The sequence below is a fragment of the Hibiscus syriacus genome, unplaced genomic scaffold (assembly GCF_006381635.1).
Source record: "Hibiscus syriacus cultivar Baekdansim isolate YM2019G1 unplaced genomic scaffold, ASM638163v2 tig00110015_pilon, whole genome shotgun sequence".
In the NCBI taxonomy this organism is placed as follows: domain Eukaryota; kingdom Viridiplantae; phylum Streptophyta; class Magnoliopsida; order Malvales; family Malvaceae; genus Hibiscus; species Hibiscus syriacus.
The window spans coordinates 1,709,760-1,727,661 of NW_024062564.1; the positions used below are offsets into that span (position 1 = coordinate 1,709,760).

A 17,902-nucleotide genomic window follows, 5' to 3' on the forward strand; every position below is an offset into this window, starting at 1 on the left:
TATATTATGGTTATCAAGCAAAAAATAACAAAAGTGACGTTAATATAAATAAGACACGTGCAAGAGATGATTTATTGCAATGATTTTCAATTACGTGAGAGTATTTCTCAATCAATCCAATAATACTTCAACAATTATTACCTAAAAATTAAAGTTGTTGGAGGCTTCACGATAAAGCTTTAACTAATATTTGACTTATGTAAAAATTGAAATTGTTAAAGATTCGAAGACTAATTTTCTAATGAAAGTTGCCCCTCATAGTAGGAATTTGTAGGAAAAAAATATACAAAGCGAAACCAACATGAAATTGGTCACACACAATAGATGAAATTTAACGTGATTTAATCTTACATATCTTCTTGGATGAGAAGAATAATAATCCATTATAAATTTTGAGATCATGAAGAGTAAATATAATTCATGATATCACATATATTCTAAAATTCAATATCTATACCAAGACTAAAATATTCTAAAATTACTCTCTCAATATTTCTACAAAACCATCTCTACAATGTAAACCATAAAAATTGCAAAGACTATAAAACGATTATATATTTTCAAAAATAATTTTATGTCATAACTCTAAAAGCTAAGACAAACTCTCTACATGTAGAGTCAAATACTTAGTCAATAAGTAATTTTTTATTCAGTAAGAATTATTAGTTAAATAAACTTAATCACTAAGTAATCTTTAACCAACAAAAGTATAATAAAATTCAACTTAATTTCTAAATAGAATTTAAGTCTGTATCTAATAATCTCTCCACGAAAATACATTTCATTAGAAAATTAATCTTCAAAACTTCAACGACTTCAGTTTTTATGTAAGCTAATTATATGTTAAAGCTCCACCATCAACAACTTCAATTTTTAAGTCGAAGTACCACTTGATCGATCGAAAATTACGCATATGTAACTAAAAACTCATTACAGTAAAACTTCTCATATATGTCTCCAATATCATAAATGAAATCCACAACAATAGATTTCTCTAAAATTTTGTAACTCAAACCATGATTATGATATTACTTGTTAAAAATTCTTAAGCAAAAATAAAATATAGTGAAATTAACATTAAAAAATATGCAGGAAACAAAATTTATTATGATTTAATACTGTCTATCTAGGTGAATGAGAATAATAATAATAATAATAATAATCTATTTTATTATATTTTTCTTTATCTTACGATTTAAGTTTTGTTTTTCTCTCCTTATTTTGCATCATGAAGTATCAATATGACAATTACCTCACTATAATTATATTTATAATTAATCTTTTTATTTTTCTTATGTATTTCGTGTACATCAATTAAATTATACTTGGATCTATTATTACAATTAATTAATTATTTGAATATATTATCTTTTAATCTTTAAAAATGATTGTATCTTTAATTTTTAATATAAAGTGATTAAATTTTTTCATAAATTATATAATTTATTTTATTAAATATTGCAAATATTAATTATATTATTTTAATTGTTTAAAATATATATTATGACATTATTTTATATATTATGATTACACTAGGTCCTTTAAGTAAGGTCTGGTGTTCGAATCCTAACGTTTGCGAATGGAGCAAACTGGGTAGGGAAGATCGCCCTCGTCTCTGTAATATCTAATCTGAATTAATCGGTCAATAAATCAGATACCAATGATTAATTAAAAAAAATCAAACGAAATTGGAATTATGAATTCAGTGGTCGACTATGACCCATTATTAGTTTAGTACTGATGCAACGTGGTCACCACATGCCATTTCGCAGTTTCATAATCATCTTCCTAATTTTTGGAAATACTAAAATGTCTTTATCAACTTTTTTTTTTCTTTTAATCTTTTACCAATGGACACGTGAAGATATTAGATACATGAATGTATGTGGAAAATCGAAATAAAAGTAAAGGGAAGAGGATAAACAAGGAAGACTATTGTGAGTAAATGAGTTGGTGATCAGCCTATAAATAACACGCTTATGGTGTAGTCCAAGTCCATAGGGAAACAAGAAGCTGCCATGGCTAATGCTACACCCTTCACTGCTTTCCTTTTGGTCTGTCTCCTGTGTCTTTCTTCTTACTTTTCTGTCTCAAAAGCAGACAACTCTGCTCTTCCTATAGTGAGTGGTCTGTCATGGACATTCTACCAAAAATCATGCCCCAAAGTTGAATCCATCATTAGAAAACAACTGCAGAAGGTTTTCAAGAAGGATATAGGCCAAGCTGCTGCCTTGCTTCGTCTCCATTTCCATGACTGCTTTGTTCAGGTGATCTGTTGGAGTAATAGTAATTGTTTTTGTTAAGGACGATAGTACGGATCTTCTTTTTACACTAGTCTGAAACTTGATCACTTGTCTGAACTGAATCCAGTGATTACTTGAGAACGTAGGACTAAAAGATGTGAAGAAATATTGCCTTTGATTCCAGCTTAAAAAAAAGACAATTTTAATGTTGTCAAAGTGAGTTGGTGGATTTTTAATAGAAGATTTACGATTATTAGGTCAAATTACTTGCAGGGGTGTGATGCATCGGTGCTGCTGGATGGATCAGCAAGTGGGCCAAGCGAACAGGATGCTCCGCCGAACCTGACGTTGAGAGGATTCAAAATAATAAATGACTTGCGTGCACTTGTCCACAAGGAGTGTGGAAGAGTCGTCTCTTGTGCTGATATCGCTGCTCTTGCTGCTCGTGACTCTGTGTACCTGGTATTTACTTCAACCACTCATTTAATATCTTATCTACTTCCTACCTATTTTTTCTTCTACGACTGTGGCTATAAACGACACAAGACAAATTATAATCTATCCAAATTTAACTTCGTCAAAATTTGATCAACATTCAAATGAACTTGATTCGATTTCATAATGAGTTAAGTAAACTACTTATACTCGAGAGACTCAAAGTTTGATCAACATTCAATTCAAATGAACTTAGATTTAATGGATCTAAATGAACTACTTGATATTCTATTATAAAAAGTTTCCGAACATAGGAGGAAAAGTCAATTTTGTAGTGCCAACTTTCCTCACTATGGGGACATAGGAGGAAAAGTCAATTATCATGTTGTTGAGGTAGAATCCAATGCTAATCCTTTCCCTTTCTCTTCATTGCAGTCTGGAGGTCCGGACTATGATGTGCCATTGGGAAGGCGAGATGGACTGTCCTTCGCCACAAGAGACGCAACATTGCAGAACTTGCCGCCACCCTTCGCCAATGCCGACACCATCCTATCCAGCCTCGCCACCAAAAACTTCAACCCGACCGACGTGGTAGCCCTCTCAGGTGGCCACACCATCGGCATCAGCCATTGCGGCTCATTCACCGAGCGCCTTTACCCTGATCAAGACCCCACCATGGACCAAACCTTCGCCAAAAATCTCAGGAGAGTCTGTCCTACAGAAGATTCCTCAAACACCACAGTGTTGGACATTCGGACCCCGAACAAATTCGACAACAAGTACTACGTCGATCTGATGAACCGGCAGGGGCTGTTCACATCGGACCAAGACCTGTACACTAATGGTAAAACAAGGAGCATCGTTACTAGCTTTGCTGTTAACCAGACTCTCTTCTTCGAGAAATTTGTGGTGGCCATGGTGAAGATGAGCCAGTTGAGTGTGTTAACCGGTAAGACCGGGGAAATTCGTGCCAATTGCTCCGTGAGGAATGCCAATAACAGGTCGTTCTTGACGTCTGTGGTTGAAGAGGAAGCTAGGGCCGAGTATTAAGGACTTACAACTGACACTTTAACTATGTTTTTGCATCATGTGTTCTGCGTTGTATGCTTTTTGGTGTGTTTGATGAAGTTGGGGTTTGTATCCAGTGTTAACTTCTAATAAACGTGTGTCCAAAACCAGAGCTTAAGTTGATATCAGCCATGGAATTAGCTCGTGATCGAGTTGTAGGGAGAATGAAACTGAAACATGGTTTAAGCACGTGGTTTTACAACAGTAACTTTTACTCATTGCGATCGACTGACGGTTTATTAGATGCTTGAGCATTGAGGGACGCACTCTAGACAATGCTATCTAGAGAAGTTGAATTATTACGAATCTATCCCTCTCTTTTATTGTACTTGATACATAAAACTACATTTTCTACTAGAAATTTGAACTCAACATTCGTAAAATTGAATTTTTCAAATACTGTTGAAAACGGAAACACATGATAACATAATTCAATAACTCATCATTTTCTTCTATTTCCCCATTGATTTAGTCCCTCTGTTTTTTCCTAGATGGTTTTTTTATTTAAACTAAATATTATAAAAATTTATTATGACGTGATTTTAAATTATTAAGGTGATTTTTTAATAAAAAAATATGATATATTCTAAACCAGCATAGCTCTAATATTATTAATTAAATTTAAATTTTTAAATAATTATATTAAAAAACTAAAATTTTACTATATAAAAAGTAAAAATATTTATTACCTTTAACATGCACAATGGTGATGTAATTTCATTCTAAGAGACGAGAAAAAAAATTAATAGGACACAAATTAAACTATCTTAGTAATTAAGAGATGATTATTATTATTAGAAGTATTGTTATTGTGTTTAGTCGTGATGTATACATGAATGTTTGAGTCTTCATAGTCAAATGATCAATTTTTTTTCAAAATATATACTACTTTATAATCTCATTGTAATAAAAAAAACTTAATATAAAAATAAGTGCCCAAATTATGTATTGAAAAACGTTTTAGTGTCTAAAGAAATTTTTGTTAAAATTATGTACATAACGTTTTTTTCGTTACACTTTTAGGTGCATGACCGTTAAAATTAGTTGTGAACTAACACGTGTCGTCTTTAGATTTTTAAAAACTCAAATGTTTCAAAAATATCAAAATGATCCCTTGATTTCGAAACCCAAATCATTAAAATCTTTTGTTGCTGTCGTCATTGCATACCCACCGGGCGTCGGATTCTACTGCTGTCAAGTCCCTTGTCGTCACTAGGGGTGGGAATAGGCCAGGCCAGGCCAGGCTTTAATAGGCCTGGGCCTGGCCTGTGGCCTGTCAAAGGCTTTTATTTAGGCCTGGCCTGGGCCTATTTAAAAGCCTGGCCTGTTTAAAAGCCTGTTTAACAATAAACATTTAATATTTTCAGTTTAGTCATTAATTTTAGAATAAAATCCCTATTAAGTCACTCTAACTTAGTATATTTTACAAAGTAGTCACTCTAAATAGGCTGACCTATCAGGCTTATAAGGCTTTTTAATAGGCCTAAGCCTGGCCTGTTTAGTTAAATATGCTTTTAAAAATGCCTGGACCTGACCTGTTTAGTTAAATAGGCCAGGCCAGGCCAGGCTTTATACAGGCCAGGCCCAGGCCCCTGGAGGCCGGCCTGGCCTATTCCCACCCCTAGTCGTCACCCTAAACCGGTCATCGGTTAAAAATCAGCCTCAAATCGCTGTAAATCACAAGCAAAATTGGAAACAACGTTGCGCAAATCATCTCAAATCGTGCGCAAATCGGTCGAAGACGATGGCTGAGCTTCACCGGACTTTGGGTTAGGGATGGTTGGTAGTGGGTTTCGCCATCAGTGGGTGGAGTTCGCCAGAATTTGATTTAGGGACTTGGGGAGTATTTGGGGTTTTATGATTTTGGGGTGTTTTGTGAAAAGAATGAAAACATAAGGATTTTTTAAAAATAATTATAATAATTTTCGTTTTCTTCCTTTTTTTAAATAAAAATTTCAGAAAATATGAGGGTGACACGTGTCTTTTAATGTCGGACAATTAAAAATGTAACAAAAAAAATTCTATTTTTAACAAAAATATTTATTTAAACATCAAATCGTTTTTTAGGTATAATTTATTTTTTTAGGGTAAAGTATAGTAATGGTCACTGAACATTTTTGAAGCTTGCATTTAGGTCCCCAACTTTTAAAACTTGCAATACAATCCCCCAACATTTATTCCGTTTGCAATATGGTCCCCCAACTTAAACCACCGTTAGAAATTAGGGTAAATTATATAAAAGGTTATTGAACTTTTCAGACACTTGAATTTAGGTCCCCTAACTTTTAAAACTTGCAAAACATCCCTCAATTTCATTCTAAACCCCAATTTCCAAAGTAATTCAATTTCATTCTAAACCATAAATTCCAAAATAATTCAATTAAATTCAATTATGTCAGATTTATTATTATTTAATTTCATCTTATTTCATGTGATACGTATTTTTTATATAAATATAATAGTATAATTCTTATCAGTTGAAGAAATTTTTTAATTAAAAAAAGTAGTTAGGATATAGAAGAGGTTGAAAATAATTCGAATTTTAAATTTATAAAATGTTATTTTGACGTATAAATAAAAGTGTAAACTACTAGGTTGACAACTTAACTATCTAGCCCTTTTTACTTTTGTCATCGATCTTTTAAATTTATCAATCATACAACATAATTATTTAATTGTTTCAACTAAGCCACTAGTTGTTACCAATTGATAAAAATGATGATGTGGCAGTTAAAAGGAATTGACATTATTATACACCCAGTCTTTATTATTTATATAATCAATTTGGTCCTAAATTAAATAGAATTTAATAAATTAATCATTTAATTAGGATCTGACATGTGTTAGCACATGATCATGACACGTGTCATTGGTGACACATGTCACCACCTAATTATTTATATATGCTATCAATTTAGTCCTAAATTAAATAAAATTTAATAAATTAATCATTTAACCAGGATCTGACATGTGTTAACACATGATCATGATATGTGTTATTGGTGACACATGTCACCACCTAATTAGAAGAAAATTAAGTTACAAAGAAGTAAAATTTGGGTCTTGGGCAAACTCAAACCTGAGTCACGCAAATGAAAGATACAAGGTGGAGCCACTAAGCTAACATCATCGTTTGTGTTAAGAGATATACAATAATACATATACTAATAGTATGACCAATGCCAGGAAAAAAAGAATATAATGGAAAATGGAAATAATGAGATTTGAACTTCGGCAAAAAATTTGAAAGCAATAAATGATGGGAAAATATTATATATTTTTTACAATAAAAAATATTATATTTGATAAATTGTTTGATAGATTTAATATATTTTTTAAATATTAGTTGATACAATATTTTAAAAGAATAAATTTAAGATTTATATTTTTTAAACTAAATTTAATAATTATATTTTTCATATTTATAATTCATGATTATATATATAATCTTAAGTTGAGTATTTCTAATATAATTAATAATTTTAATTTCTTATTAAAAATAAAATATTCAAAAAATATAAATGATTCATACATTAATATATGAATATATTTTTTTATTTATACATCTAAATATAAATATACATTTATATAAATATATTTTTATTCGTATATTGAAATATTTTGATTAAAATATAAACATATTTTAAATACTAGTTTATACAAGAAAAATAAAATATATCAAAAATATAAATGATTCATACATTTAAATATAAATTGAATCATTTATATTTTCTATACATCTATATTTAATAAGAAAATAAAATTATTGGGGGACTGTTTTGCAAGTTTTAAAAGTTGGGGACCTAAATTCAAGTGCCTGAAAAGTTCAATGACCGTTTATATAATTTACCCTAATTTTCTAACAGTGATTTAAGTTGGGGACCATATTGCAAATGGAATAAATGTTGGGAGACTTTATTGCAAGTTTTAAAAGTTGGGGGACCAAAATGCAAGCTTCAGAAATATTCAGTGATCATTACTATACTTTACCCTTATTTTTATATTAAATTCAAAAAAATATTTTTATAAAATTGGTAATACGGTGCCGGTATTTTTGTAATTATAGGAAAGAGTTGAGTGTGATAAATGATAATCCTCTCCGAAATAAATATGTGGTGCAAAAAGCAAACTGAAATTGCATCCTTTGTGTTGTGTTTCATCTGCCATGACTTCAGTTGTTTCCAGCTTCTTAAGACCCATCTTCTCTTCTTCTTCGAAAGGTAGTAGTAACAAAATCTTCCCACAATGAAATGCATGCATGCTTTACTAATTCGAGCTTCCATCGAATGAACAGAGTCAAACTCCAATGCCAAGAAAACAGTGAAGCTTAGAGACGACTGGCGGGAACGCTCTAAGCCTATACCCCCTGGAGGCACATATCCAGCCAAAGACCATTGCAGGTTCTTCACTTTCTTTTAATGCAATAAAATACCCATAGTTTCTTTTTACACTTTATTTCATGGTTTTCATTTTTTTTAATTCCCCCCCCTTATATGTAATTCAATTATTGGCAGTCGATGTGGGTTGTGTGATACATATTACATTGCCCATGTTAAGAATGCTTGCGCTTTCTTAGGAGATGGAATGTCCAAAATTGAAGTAAGTCAATCGCACCCTTGTAAATTTTAAATTCTCATGCTGTTTAGATATTTCATTTATATTTTTTTTATTGACGATCTAATTCTGTATCTCCTGAGATTTTGTAATTTCACACCACCTATATTTCTAAAATAACTTTCTAAGTCCGCATCCTCTCACATAAAATCATGTGTCGTCCTGATTCTGGTATTAGTCTGAAAGATTAGGAAAGGCTTTACGAGAAAGTATGAAAGGAAGATGCTTGGTTGATGATAAAGTTTTTTTTTTTCACGAGAAAATGTATTTGTGCATGTAATTTGACAGTAAAACGATAAAATTGAGACCATACCTAACGTAGGAGCAAAGCTTCCCGTTGATTCTAATTTACTTGACATTTCCAAATCATGAACAACATTGAACCATTGACACGTCTATTTATTTGCCTCTAATGCTCTTCTGAAGTGGCTGAGGGAAAAGCTTATTTGTTGCATTAGCTTACCTTCAAAATTGATGTCCTATGAGAACCTCATTTCTAGAGTTTACTGCTAACTTTATGAGATATGCTGCTTTAATAAACCGCTTTTTTCGGTTGCTTTAAATCGATTTCCACATCTACAGATGTGGGAAAAGCTTATTTGTTGCTTTAGATTACGAATTGAGTTACATAAGATGATGACTATTGGCTACTTTTACCATCTTGCATTGGATTATTTGATAGTAGAGTACTTTCAACACATTTGAATCCTGTTTGATGTTATACGAACAGTTGACTAATTTATTTAGTGTTCAGAGCTTAGAACCTGTAGTTCATGGTAGAGGGAGGAAATCGGATTCTTTGGATGAGACGTATTTAGGAGTGTATGAAAAGCTGCTATATGCTCGTAAAGTTAAGCCTGTAGAAGGTATGCCTTTATTAATTATGAAAATTTCCAATACTGTTTCCATTACTATTTCTATGGTGCATTGTTGTTATGTTTGTGCATCCGTGCTATTAATATTATCCAATTTGGATTTTCTGAAGAACCACATACATCCCACATCCAAATTCTTACGGGGAAGTTTTTGTTAGGATCATCCTAAAGTAATTTTGAGGTTGAGCTCAACTTTTTGAAATAGTGTTAATAAACAGTTCTTGTTAGCTGGATTATGAGTTATATAGTGTCAAAATCGCAGGTAGGAATGAGCGTATTCTGTAGATTTTGGGGAGTGGTGCCTAAAATGTATACCAATGTAGCTTTGAAAATTCTAGAACGAAATCTTAGTAATGCAGTTATATGTTATGTTTTCTAATGTAGTATGTCTACCTAGTATGAGGTTTTCCACCATTTAAGTTATTCTCAACATTAAAAGCGCTTGATAAATATTAAAGTGGAATGAATGGGAAAAAATGCAGTGCAATTTTTAATCATTTTCTTTTCATCATGTCCTTTTTTAAAGTTCCACTCTACGCATCCGCAGGGAGCAGGGGGGAAGATGGTTCTGTGAATGAGTTTAGGTTAATAATGCTTTGTATCATTGAAAATGATTATCTGAAGCCTAAAATTTATGCACATTGCAATTTTCATCATTTTTAGGAGCTCAGTGGACTGGGATAGTTACAACCATTGCGATAGAAATGCTGCAATCAGGCATGGTTGAGGCTGTTATTTGTGTTCAGAGGTGGGAGCACTTATTAATAAATTAAGAATGAAGTAGACATGGTTTGTTTTCTTAAATATATCATAATGCAGTGATCCAGATGACAGACTGTCCCCAAGGCCCATTTTAGCTAGGTTAGTTTTATTTTCTCTTTTCCAATATCGAAATTACTAACTTGATTGTATTCTTATTTTACTTTCAAATGCCAAAGCTCTTCCTTTTGATTCACTGCAGGACGCCAGACGAAGTTTTAGCTGCTAAAGGAGTCAAACCAACACTATCCCCTAATCTAGACACCCTCGCACTGGTTGAGGTGCTTTGAATTCTTGATGCTACCTGTGGATGATTTTTAAGCTTTATATATCATTTATGCTTAAGAAATATTGATGAAAGTTATGAAGCTGGTTTTATGAGCTCATAATTAAAAGCATTTCGTATAAGAACAATGACTATTATGGAGGAGTTGATGAACAATGAGAGCAACACCACCACTATTCTTAACCATAGACAGAGAGGCGAGCACTGACTTAAAAAGGAAAGAATGAACCAAAGGCTGCATATTTGCCCAAAAGGGCCTAGTCAAGTAGCAAGATTAGGTGATTCATTTGTCCTAAAGAGCATTAAGAAAAAAGCCTATAATCAATGGATACTATATTTAATGCGCTTGTTTGTTTTTCTTTTGTCATTTCTACCAGTTTCTGATAGCTAATCTGTGTTTTATCATTAAAAAAACATAATTGTACTTTTTCCCTGTATAAAAGTTAACTGAGATAGAATGGGCTTAATTATGCAGGCCGCAGGGGTAAAGCGTCTCCTTTTCTGTGGTGTTGGTTGCCAAGTGCAGGGTATGCTTAATGCTATACCCTAACAGTTTCTGCATATGCTTATTTCTATATTATGACTTGTACTATTGTAATGCAGAATGATTTCTTAAACTGCAGCGCTAAGATCTGTGGAGCACCATCTAAATTTGGAGAAGCTTTATGTGTTAGGCACCAATTGTGGTAATATATATATTTTATATTAGTTCTCTTTTTACTGTGCTGCTTTACTTTTACAATACCATAGGCAAATATAGCTAATATCAATGTAACTTGTGAATAGTTCTTCTCAAAACTTTATTTTATTATCTTTACTAAGAGAAAAAGGCATTTTTTGTACTAAAAGATGTATGATTTCCAGCTAGTTTGTTACCAGTTACTGTGAGATTAAAATTACTCCTGGTTATGAACTAAGTCATGTGTTATGGCTTCGTATTGCACTTTCAATTAGATCTCTTCAAAATTCATAAGCCATAGATGGATAAGTTATAGGCACAATGTTACTTTAGACTGCATCCTTTCTAAATTACAGGACAAATCTCAATCATTATGAACACCTTATTCAACAGTTGATAATGGAACTCGAGAAGGTCTAGAGAAGTTTCTAAAGGCAGCGAGTAGTGAACCAGAAACTGTTCTACATTACGAGTTTATGCAAGATTACAAGGTTTGTGCTGAAAAACTTTTTACCTGTGCTCAAGTTATGCATAGTTAATACTTGTGCTCAACTTAAATGGAATACAGTCTAATTGTAATAAAAATGTATTTAAAGTAAACAAAGGTGTGAGCTTAGGTTACTTGAGGCCTTGAGATTTACCTCATTATATTTTCCTTGTCTTTCACCATATAACAGTCTTAAAGTGCTTAGGATATTACTATAGCCGGTAATTGCCTATCCTTGGGATAAACAGTGATAATAGTTCTTTTCCCCATTTATTCATAACATATATAAAATCCAATGATTAAGCCGTTTACCTTATCTGGAGAGAGCTTTGGTTTAACATTTTATCCCATCAAGGCAGGCTGATGACTCATTATTTAGATGTTGGTATTAGGCTAATCGAGTATTTGTTTAACTGCTTGCTGTCATATATAAAAGAGCTGATATTAGTATTAAAAAGATACACTTTTTGTGTCTTATGTGGCTATTTTTATATTCTTCTAGGTCCACCTAAAGCATCTGGATGGTCATATTGAAGAGGTAATAAATTTTCTTTACTTCCAATCTGGTCTGGTTCTTGCATTCACCAAGCTTCATCCATTTGAAATTTTAATTAAAGCAGGTTCCTTATTTCTGTCTACCAGCAAATGACTTAGTCGATGTTATTGCACCTTCTTGCTATAGGTAATTTCCCGTTGTTTCCATATGATTAATGAATTTGACCATTATACAAAATCTGTCTTGAAAAGGTTATCTGCATCAAAATTTGTATTGTGCATCAAGTCTTCACTATTTATTAGAGCATATCATTATAGAACAATTATTTAACTAGACAAATTTTCATGTGTTTTGCAGCTGTTTTGATTACACAAATGCATTAGCGGTGAGTTTTTTCTTTTAATTATTTATGCAAGGTTGTCCTTGAAATTTTTTAACCCGTGCTAATAGGAATGCCTTGTGTGTTTACTCAATATCTTTACTCTTGTAATCTAAGAGAATAAATCGAGAGAGAAGGAAAGAACAATGGAGTTAATACGTGGAAGTTATCTTGCACTTATTTCTGACATGACTCGACTTAGAATAATCCTTTTTTTTGGCCAACGCAGGATCTGGTGGTTGGATATATGGGTGTACCAAAATATTCTGGAATCAGCATGACACAGCATCCACAATATGTTACTGTTAGGTGCTTTCTCCTCGACTTCAAATGCACAAGCTGCTTGCTAAAGCGAGTTACTGCATTTTTTTTTTGGTTTTATAATATTGGATCATTCTAATCTAGTTGTTGCATTCTTTTTTTTCCATAAATATGCTCGAGTTGCTTCAAATCCCAAGAGAACTTAGATTTTCATTTCAATGCGTTTTACTGTAGAAATGAACGTGGCAGAGAAATGCTAAGTTTGGTTGAGAACCTTTTGGAGATCACTCCAACAACTAGTAGTGTAAAATCCTAAGCTATATCCTGTTGAGCTGCTAGAGGATTTGGGGAGGAAAACTGATTACAGACGTTTCATTTCAGGGTAATCGGCAACCATTCGTGATGGAGACTGTTAAAGCAGATGATAATGCTAAGCTCGGTATGTATGGCTTCTTCTGTTTAGCCATGAAAACAGTTTTGACTTTCAACCGCAGTGCATAAGCATTGGTTTCAAGCTTTAAATTGGAAATATGGAAGAGGTCTTGTGAATTTATTTATGCTGCTTAGCAAATTTTTTCTAGCTTTTTTCTTCATTAAAAGTAAAGTGGAGATTCTTGTCTTCATACAAGTAAGCTTAGATACATTATATCGACTACTGGTACAACTGTTGATAATTGCGCATACATATATATATATATATATATATATATATATTCCCTATGTTGCTTATCTTCAAATGAGCTGAAACTTATTTAGAGGATTCATGAAGTCTGCACTATATCATAATTTGTTATTCTATTTTTTTGCCTTCAGGAAGGGGTCCTTCTCAACCTGCCCCTAGGTTTATTGGGAATTTGATAGCTTTTGTGTTAAACTTGGTAAGGATTCTTACATATATACAATTCTTTTGTTATGGAAAGGCAGCTGAATATGAAAAGCTTTCTTATTGTCCTAATTTTGTTCAGATTGGGCCAAAGGGTCTGGAATTTGCTCGATATTCACTTGATTACCATACTATAAGGAACTATTTGTATGTGAACCGCGCCTGGGGAAAACAAAGGTATATTCATACATGGAAATTAATTTATGATACACCACCAGGATAGAGTTAACTTTAATCATGAAAACATCAAATGCATGCAGAGCTGATAGGCATATTCCTTCATACGCGAAGAAACTTGTCGACGCTTACAATCACAAGGGCGATATCGATCAAATGCTTACCCGTGAGTAACCCTCTACACGTCGAAAGTTTCCCTACATGGTATAAAGTGTATTTACTTAAATGAGAAAGCTGATGTATTATCTGATGATGATGATATTGTGATCCTGATGTATTATCTGATGATGATGATATTGTGATCTCAGTGAAGCTATGTGTGCTTGTAGTTTATATTAGTTTCTCTGCAACTGTTACTTGAAAAATGAATTGTCGCTTCTAAAACGTATTTGATTGCCAATATATCATCCTCTCCTGTATGATTGGCCGGTCAGATATAGGCAATCTTCGGAGGCCGATGTGATAATTCAAACCTACTCCGATGGTTGGCGCTAGGGTTCGATCGGAATGTTACACTTCAACCAACAAAGTTGTCTTAGACATTTTCGGGACATTGAGTGAAAATTCAAAAATATACCTCTATAAATGAAAGTATATTTCATTACTTTGAACAATTAATTCAATATTACATAAATAAATCATAGAAAAATGATTAAATTTTGTAAAAATATATTGTTTTTATTATTCTATTAAGAAAACACTTTAAATACAACTAAAAAAGAATAAATATAAAAAAATTGAATGCATGTATGATACATAGCTTGATTTTGAATAATAAATAAATAAATAAATTGTATATTATTTTATTGTTAGATTGAGAATGAAGAAGATTAAAAATTAAAGAATATTTGATAAATTGAAGAGTAAAATTTGAAAAAAGAGAAAACCATGATTAAAAAAAATGACTGTCCTTTTTTCCCATATGTATGAGGTAGGGGGAGATAAGATAGTAGGCTACCCCCAATACCAGGTTGAGAGCAACTTTCGTAAGAGACCTCCGAATTATGAAATGCCCTCCATGGGACTCGATCCCACGACCTCAAGGTTAAGAACCTTGTGCTCTACCAACTGAGCTGAATGGTCATTTCTAAAACCATGATTAAATTTAATTCAAAATTAAATAAATAAATAAGAGAAATGGAAAAAGAGGGTAAAAAATTAAATAGTTTATGAAATTATAAAAATTAGGCCCTAATTATAAATGTAAAAATTTGGTTAAATTTAATTCAAAATTGAATGAATTAATAAGAAAAATAGAAAAGATGATCAAAACTAAAAAAATATAAATTTATATAAATTAGAGACTCTAATTATAAATGTAAAATATTAAAGGTCCTAATTATAAATATAAAAACATTGAGGATCCTGAGCGGTTGCTGATAGTGCACCCTGTCAACCAAAAAAGAAAAAAGAAGCTTTTATCCGTCTACAGGCTGCCAAGGAAACTGGCGCACTCCAAGAAGTCAAGGAAAGGCTGGAACAGGAAGTTAAAGAACTTTAAGATGAAGGCTGCCAAGGACACTGGTGCGTTCCAAGAAGCCAAGGAATTAACTTTCGAGGAGGAGAGGAGGAGGAGGTGTGTTATACTAGGGTCTAGAGCCTAGCTCTGACACTATGTAAATTTAAGTGAACATGAATATTTCACTGAATTTTCTATTCGACTAAAAAAGAGGAAAAGCAGTTTTTAAATAGGTTGAGATGGATCGGCATTTATCAAAGAAAAAATAGAAAGGGATAATTTAATGTTACTGCATATAGAAGATGTAAGAGGATGCCTAGACCAAGTACTGCAGTACTAGTAGGCGAGCTAGGAACATGGGTTTTCAGAACTAGACAATCGGTCATGTTATCGGTTCATTAGTTTAATTGGTTGAATCGGTTTAATCGGTCGAAAGAATCGGACGATGTCATAATTATTTAAAAAATTAAATAAAAATACTAAAAATAATTAATAAAAAATAATTTTTATATCACAAGTTATATTCAAAACAAGTCATAACATATATAAGTTAAAAACCATAAAATCAAGTGAAACAAAATGATTCAAATTAACTACAACATAATATTTAAGGTAAAACATATTAAATAATAAATATAATTATATAACTATAATTAAAAAATAAATTTGGGGCTAAAAAATCATAACAAAATGATATTGTTTGGTTTAATTTTTAAAAAAAAAACAATCTCACATGGCTAAGAAACATAGAAAAGCATCCCAACTAATTTCTATAAATAATAGAGGTAATTTGGCATTCAAAATCATAGAGCCTTTTGGTGAGCATTGAGTGAACTATTCTTTCACTTCAATCAAGCTCGAATTTTAGGCTTCAATCGAGCTTTTAAATTTTTTTTTTTAGTTCAAACCTTTTTGAGTTCAAGTTTCAATATTATATTTCGAGTTTGAGTTGAACTTGATAATTTTTAGCTCGTGAGTTTGAGTCGGGTTGAGCTTACTTTTAAAGTTTTCAAGTTCGAGTCAAGCTCAGCAATACTCGAGTTCGACTTGGCTTGTTTAACAAACGACGTCGTTTGGTTTAATTTAAAACAAAAAAATAAAATTGACGGTTTTTTCTGATTTTTTCCGGTTTTCAACCGGTCTGTTTTGAACGGTTTAACAGTTCCAGTCGGTTCACTAGTAGCGGTTCAATCGGTGTAAATTGAACCGGACTAGACAACGATTCTCGGTTGAACCGGCCGGTCCGGTCCGATTTTCAAAACACTGGCTAGGAATGATGAATATCTATTAATCACCCAGAGAGGAAGTGTTAATAGTCTATTAATTTATCAATTTCTAGTTTATCAAGGGTGTCTGAAGTCCTTAAACTTTAGAAGAAAAATAAATTAAGCTTCTGAACTCTTTTTTGTCTTAATTAAATCTTTAAACAGAGAAATTGAATCAATTAAGTACTTTGACCAATTCTAACCATCAAGTTTCAACGAGTTTTTTTTTCTAAGATATTATTGTGACGTGTCGCACTATGATTCTGCCATGTACATTTGCAGAATTTTTAAATATATATATATTTTTATAATTTTAATTTTTTTTAAATATTTTTAAGTGTTTTTTTAGAAATTTTAAAGAAATTTCTAAATAAAATAAAAAATGTGTAGAAATATTATGCAACAAGACCATGATGTAGGATATGGAACCCATTAAATTCATGGGTCAAAGGATTGATGATACTCTAAGGTATAGAGGCTTAATTGGGAGCAAAACTATTTTAGGGCCTAGTGATTTTTTTAAGAAGTTCGAAGGCTTTTTCCAGCACCAATAAGCCGATATTATTTTACTTTTATTACTTAGTATCATTTCTTGATTTCCTGCTTACTAATTTCTAGTAATTTTCAAATTCCAAGCACTAAAATAAGATAATTTCTTGTATAAGTAGTCTAAAATTCCAAATGAAAAATAACGGAAAATTTCTTGAACTTATTAAGCTTATGTCCCATCTTTTACATGATTTTGCCACACCAGAAGAAATCATGCGCGGTGTAAGTAGTTTGAATTGCTCTGTAAGGTGAATGCATTTGTGATTTGTGCAATGTTTAGGATTAGTCTAGTGTGTGATTCTGCTGTCTATTGTTTCTTTTAAACTTGTGTTAATAAAAGAGTGTCAAAATGCCATTCCTGATTAATTTCCTACGCCTCTATGGATGAAAATAACTATTTTTATCTTGGAATTGGAATTTCTTATGTTGATAGTGCATTACTCCATATGCTTGAACCAAAAACATCTGAAGAATCAAAAGACGATACTTCTCCTGCCAGTCACTGGCAGAACATTATTGAATGCCTGAACCAGATGCTGACCACATTAAAAGAAAATTTTGTGCGTAGTTTTCAGTTTTCATAGTATTTTAGTGGACTTCTCCGTATTTTTCATGAACCACGAGCTTATGTTACAGTTTCTTTCTAGGTGCCCCCAATACTTGCTCAGAAGATTGTCACTCAAAATTTTGCATATATGAATGTACAGCTCTTTAATAGGTAAATCACTGTTTCATCTCTATTTTCTGTTATTGTAGATAAGATAATAAGTGTTATTTACACGTTATGATGTTATAATATTTGTACATCTCACTCACATTTGATGCTATTTTATTTACATACATAGGTATATATTTTAGAAGTTCTTAGGAAACTGTTGACTTCTTGGATCTTTTTTAATCTTGATGGTTATCTCCTGACCTATAACAAATATTTTGTTGATTTCTATTTGCAAATATCTTGCTAGTTCTGTTACCTGCCATTCCTTG

General features: G+C 32.0%; 2 protein-coding genes and 1 long non-coding RNA gene across 3 annotated transcripts; 2 read left to right on the forward strand and 1 right to left on the reverse strand.

The window, feature by feature from the left end:
• Positions 1-1,968: 1,968 nt before the first annotated feature.
• LOC120212732 (peroxidase 12-like) lies at positions 1,969-3,946 on the forward strand. The gene is made up of 3 exons (XM_039210948.1): positions 1,969-2,267; positions 2,517-2,705; positions 3,114-3,946. The coding sequence occupies exons 1-3, from the start codon at positions 2,019-2,021 to the stop codon at positions 3,726-3,728; spliced, it is 1,053 nt and encodes a 350-aa protein (XP_039066879.1). The 5' UTR covers positions 1,969-2,018; the 3' UTR covers positions 3,729-3,946.
• On the reverse strand, positions 2,837-17,481 carry LOC120212734. Its single transcript, XR_005524736.1, has 3 exons — positions 17,372-17,481; positions 17,290-17,293; positions 2,837-2,847 (listed from the first exon to the last, which is right to left on the reverse strand). It is a non-coding gene; the product is annotated as an uncharacterized LOC120212734 (long non-coding RNA).
• Positions 7,831-13,892, forward strand: LOC120212731 (7-hydroxymethyl chlorophyll a reductase, chloroplastic-like). The gene is made up of 19 exons (XM_039210947.1): positions 7,831-7,966; positions 8,041-8,146; positions 8,261-8,345; positions 9,115-9,226; positions 9,899-9,983; positions 10,055-10,096; positions 10,197-10,275; positions 10,756-10,807; positions 10,904-10,966; positions 11,353-11,450; positions 11,949-11,984; positions 12,067-12,128; positions 12,300-12,327; positions 12,551-12,630; positions 12,817-12,886; positions 12,964-13,021; positions 13,396-13,460; positions 13,548-13,642; positions 13,726-13,892. The coding sequence occupies exons 1-19, from the start codon at positions 7,912-7,914 to the stop codon at positions 13,814-13,816; spliced, it is 1,362 nt and encodes a 453-aa protein (XP_039066878.1). The 5' UTR covers positions 7,831-7,911; the 3' UTR covers positions 13,817-13,892.
• Positions 17,482-17,902: the final 421 nt, after the last annotated feature.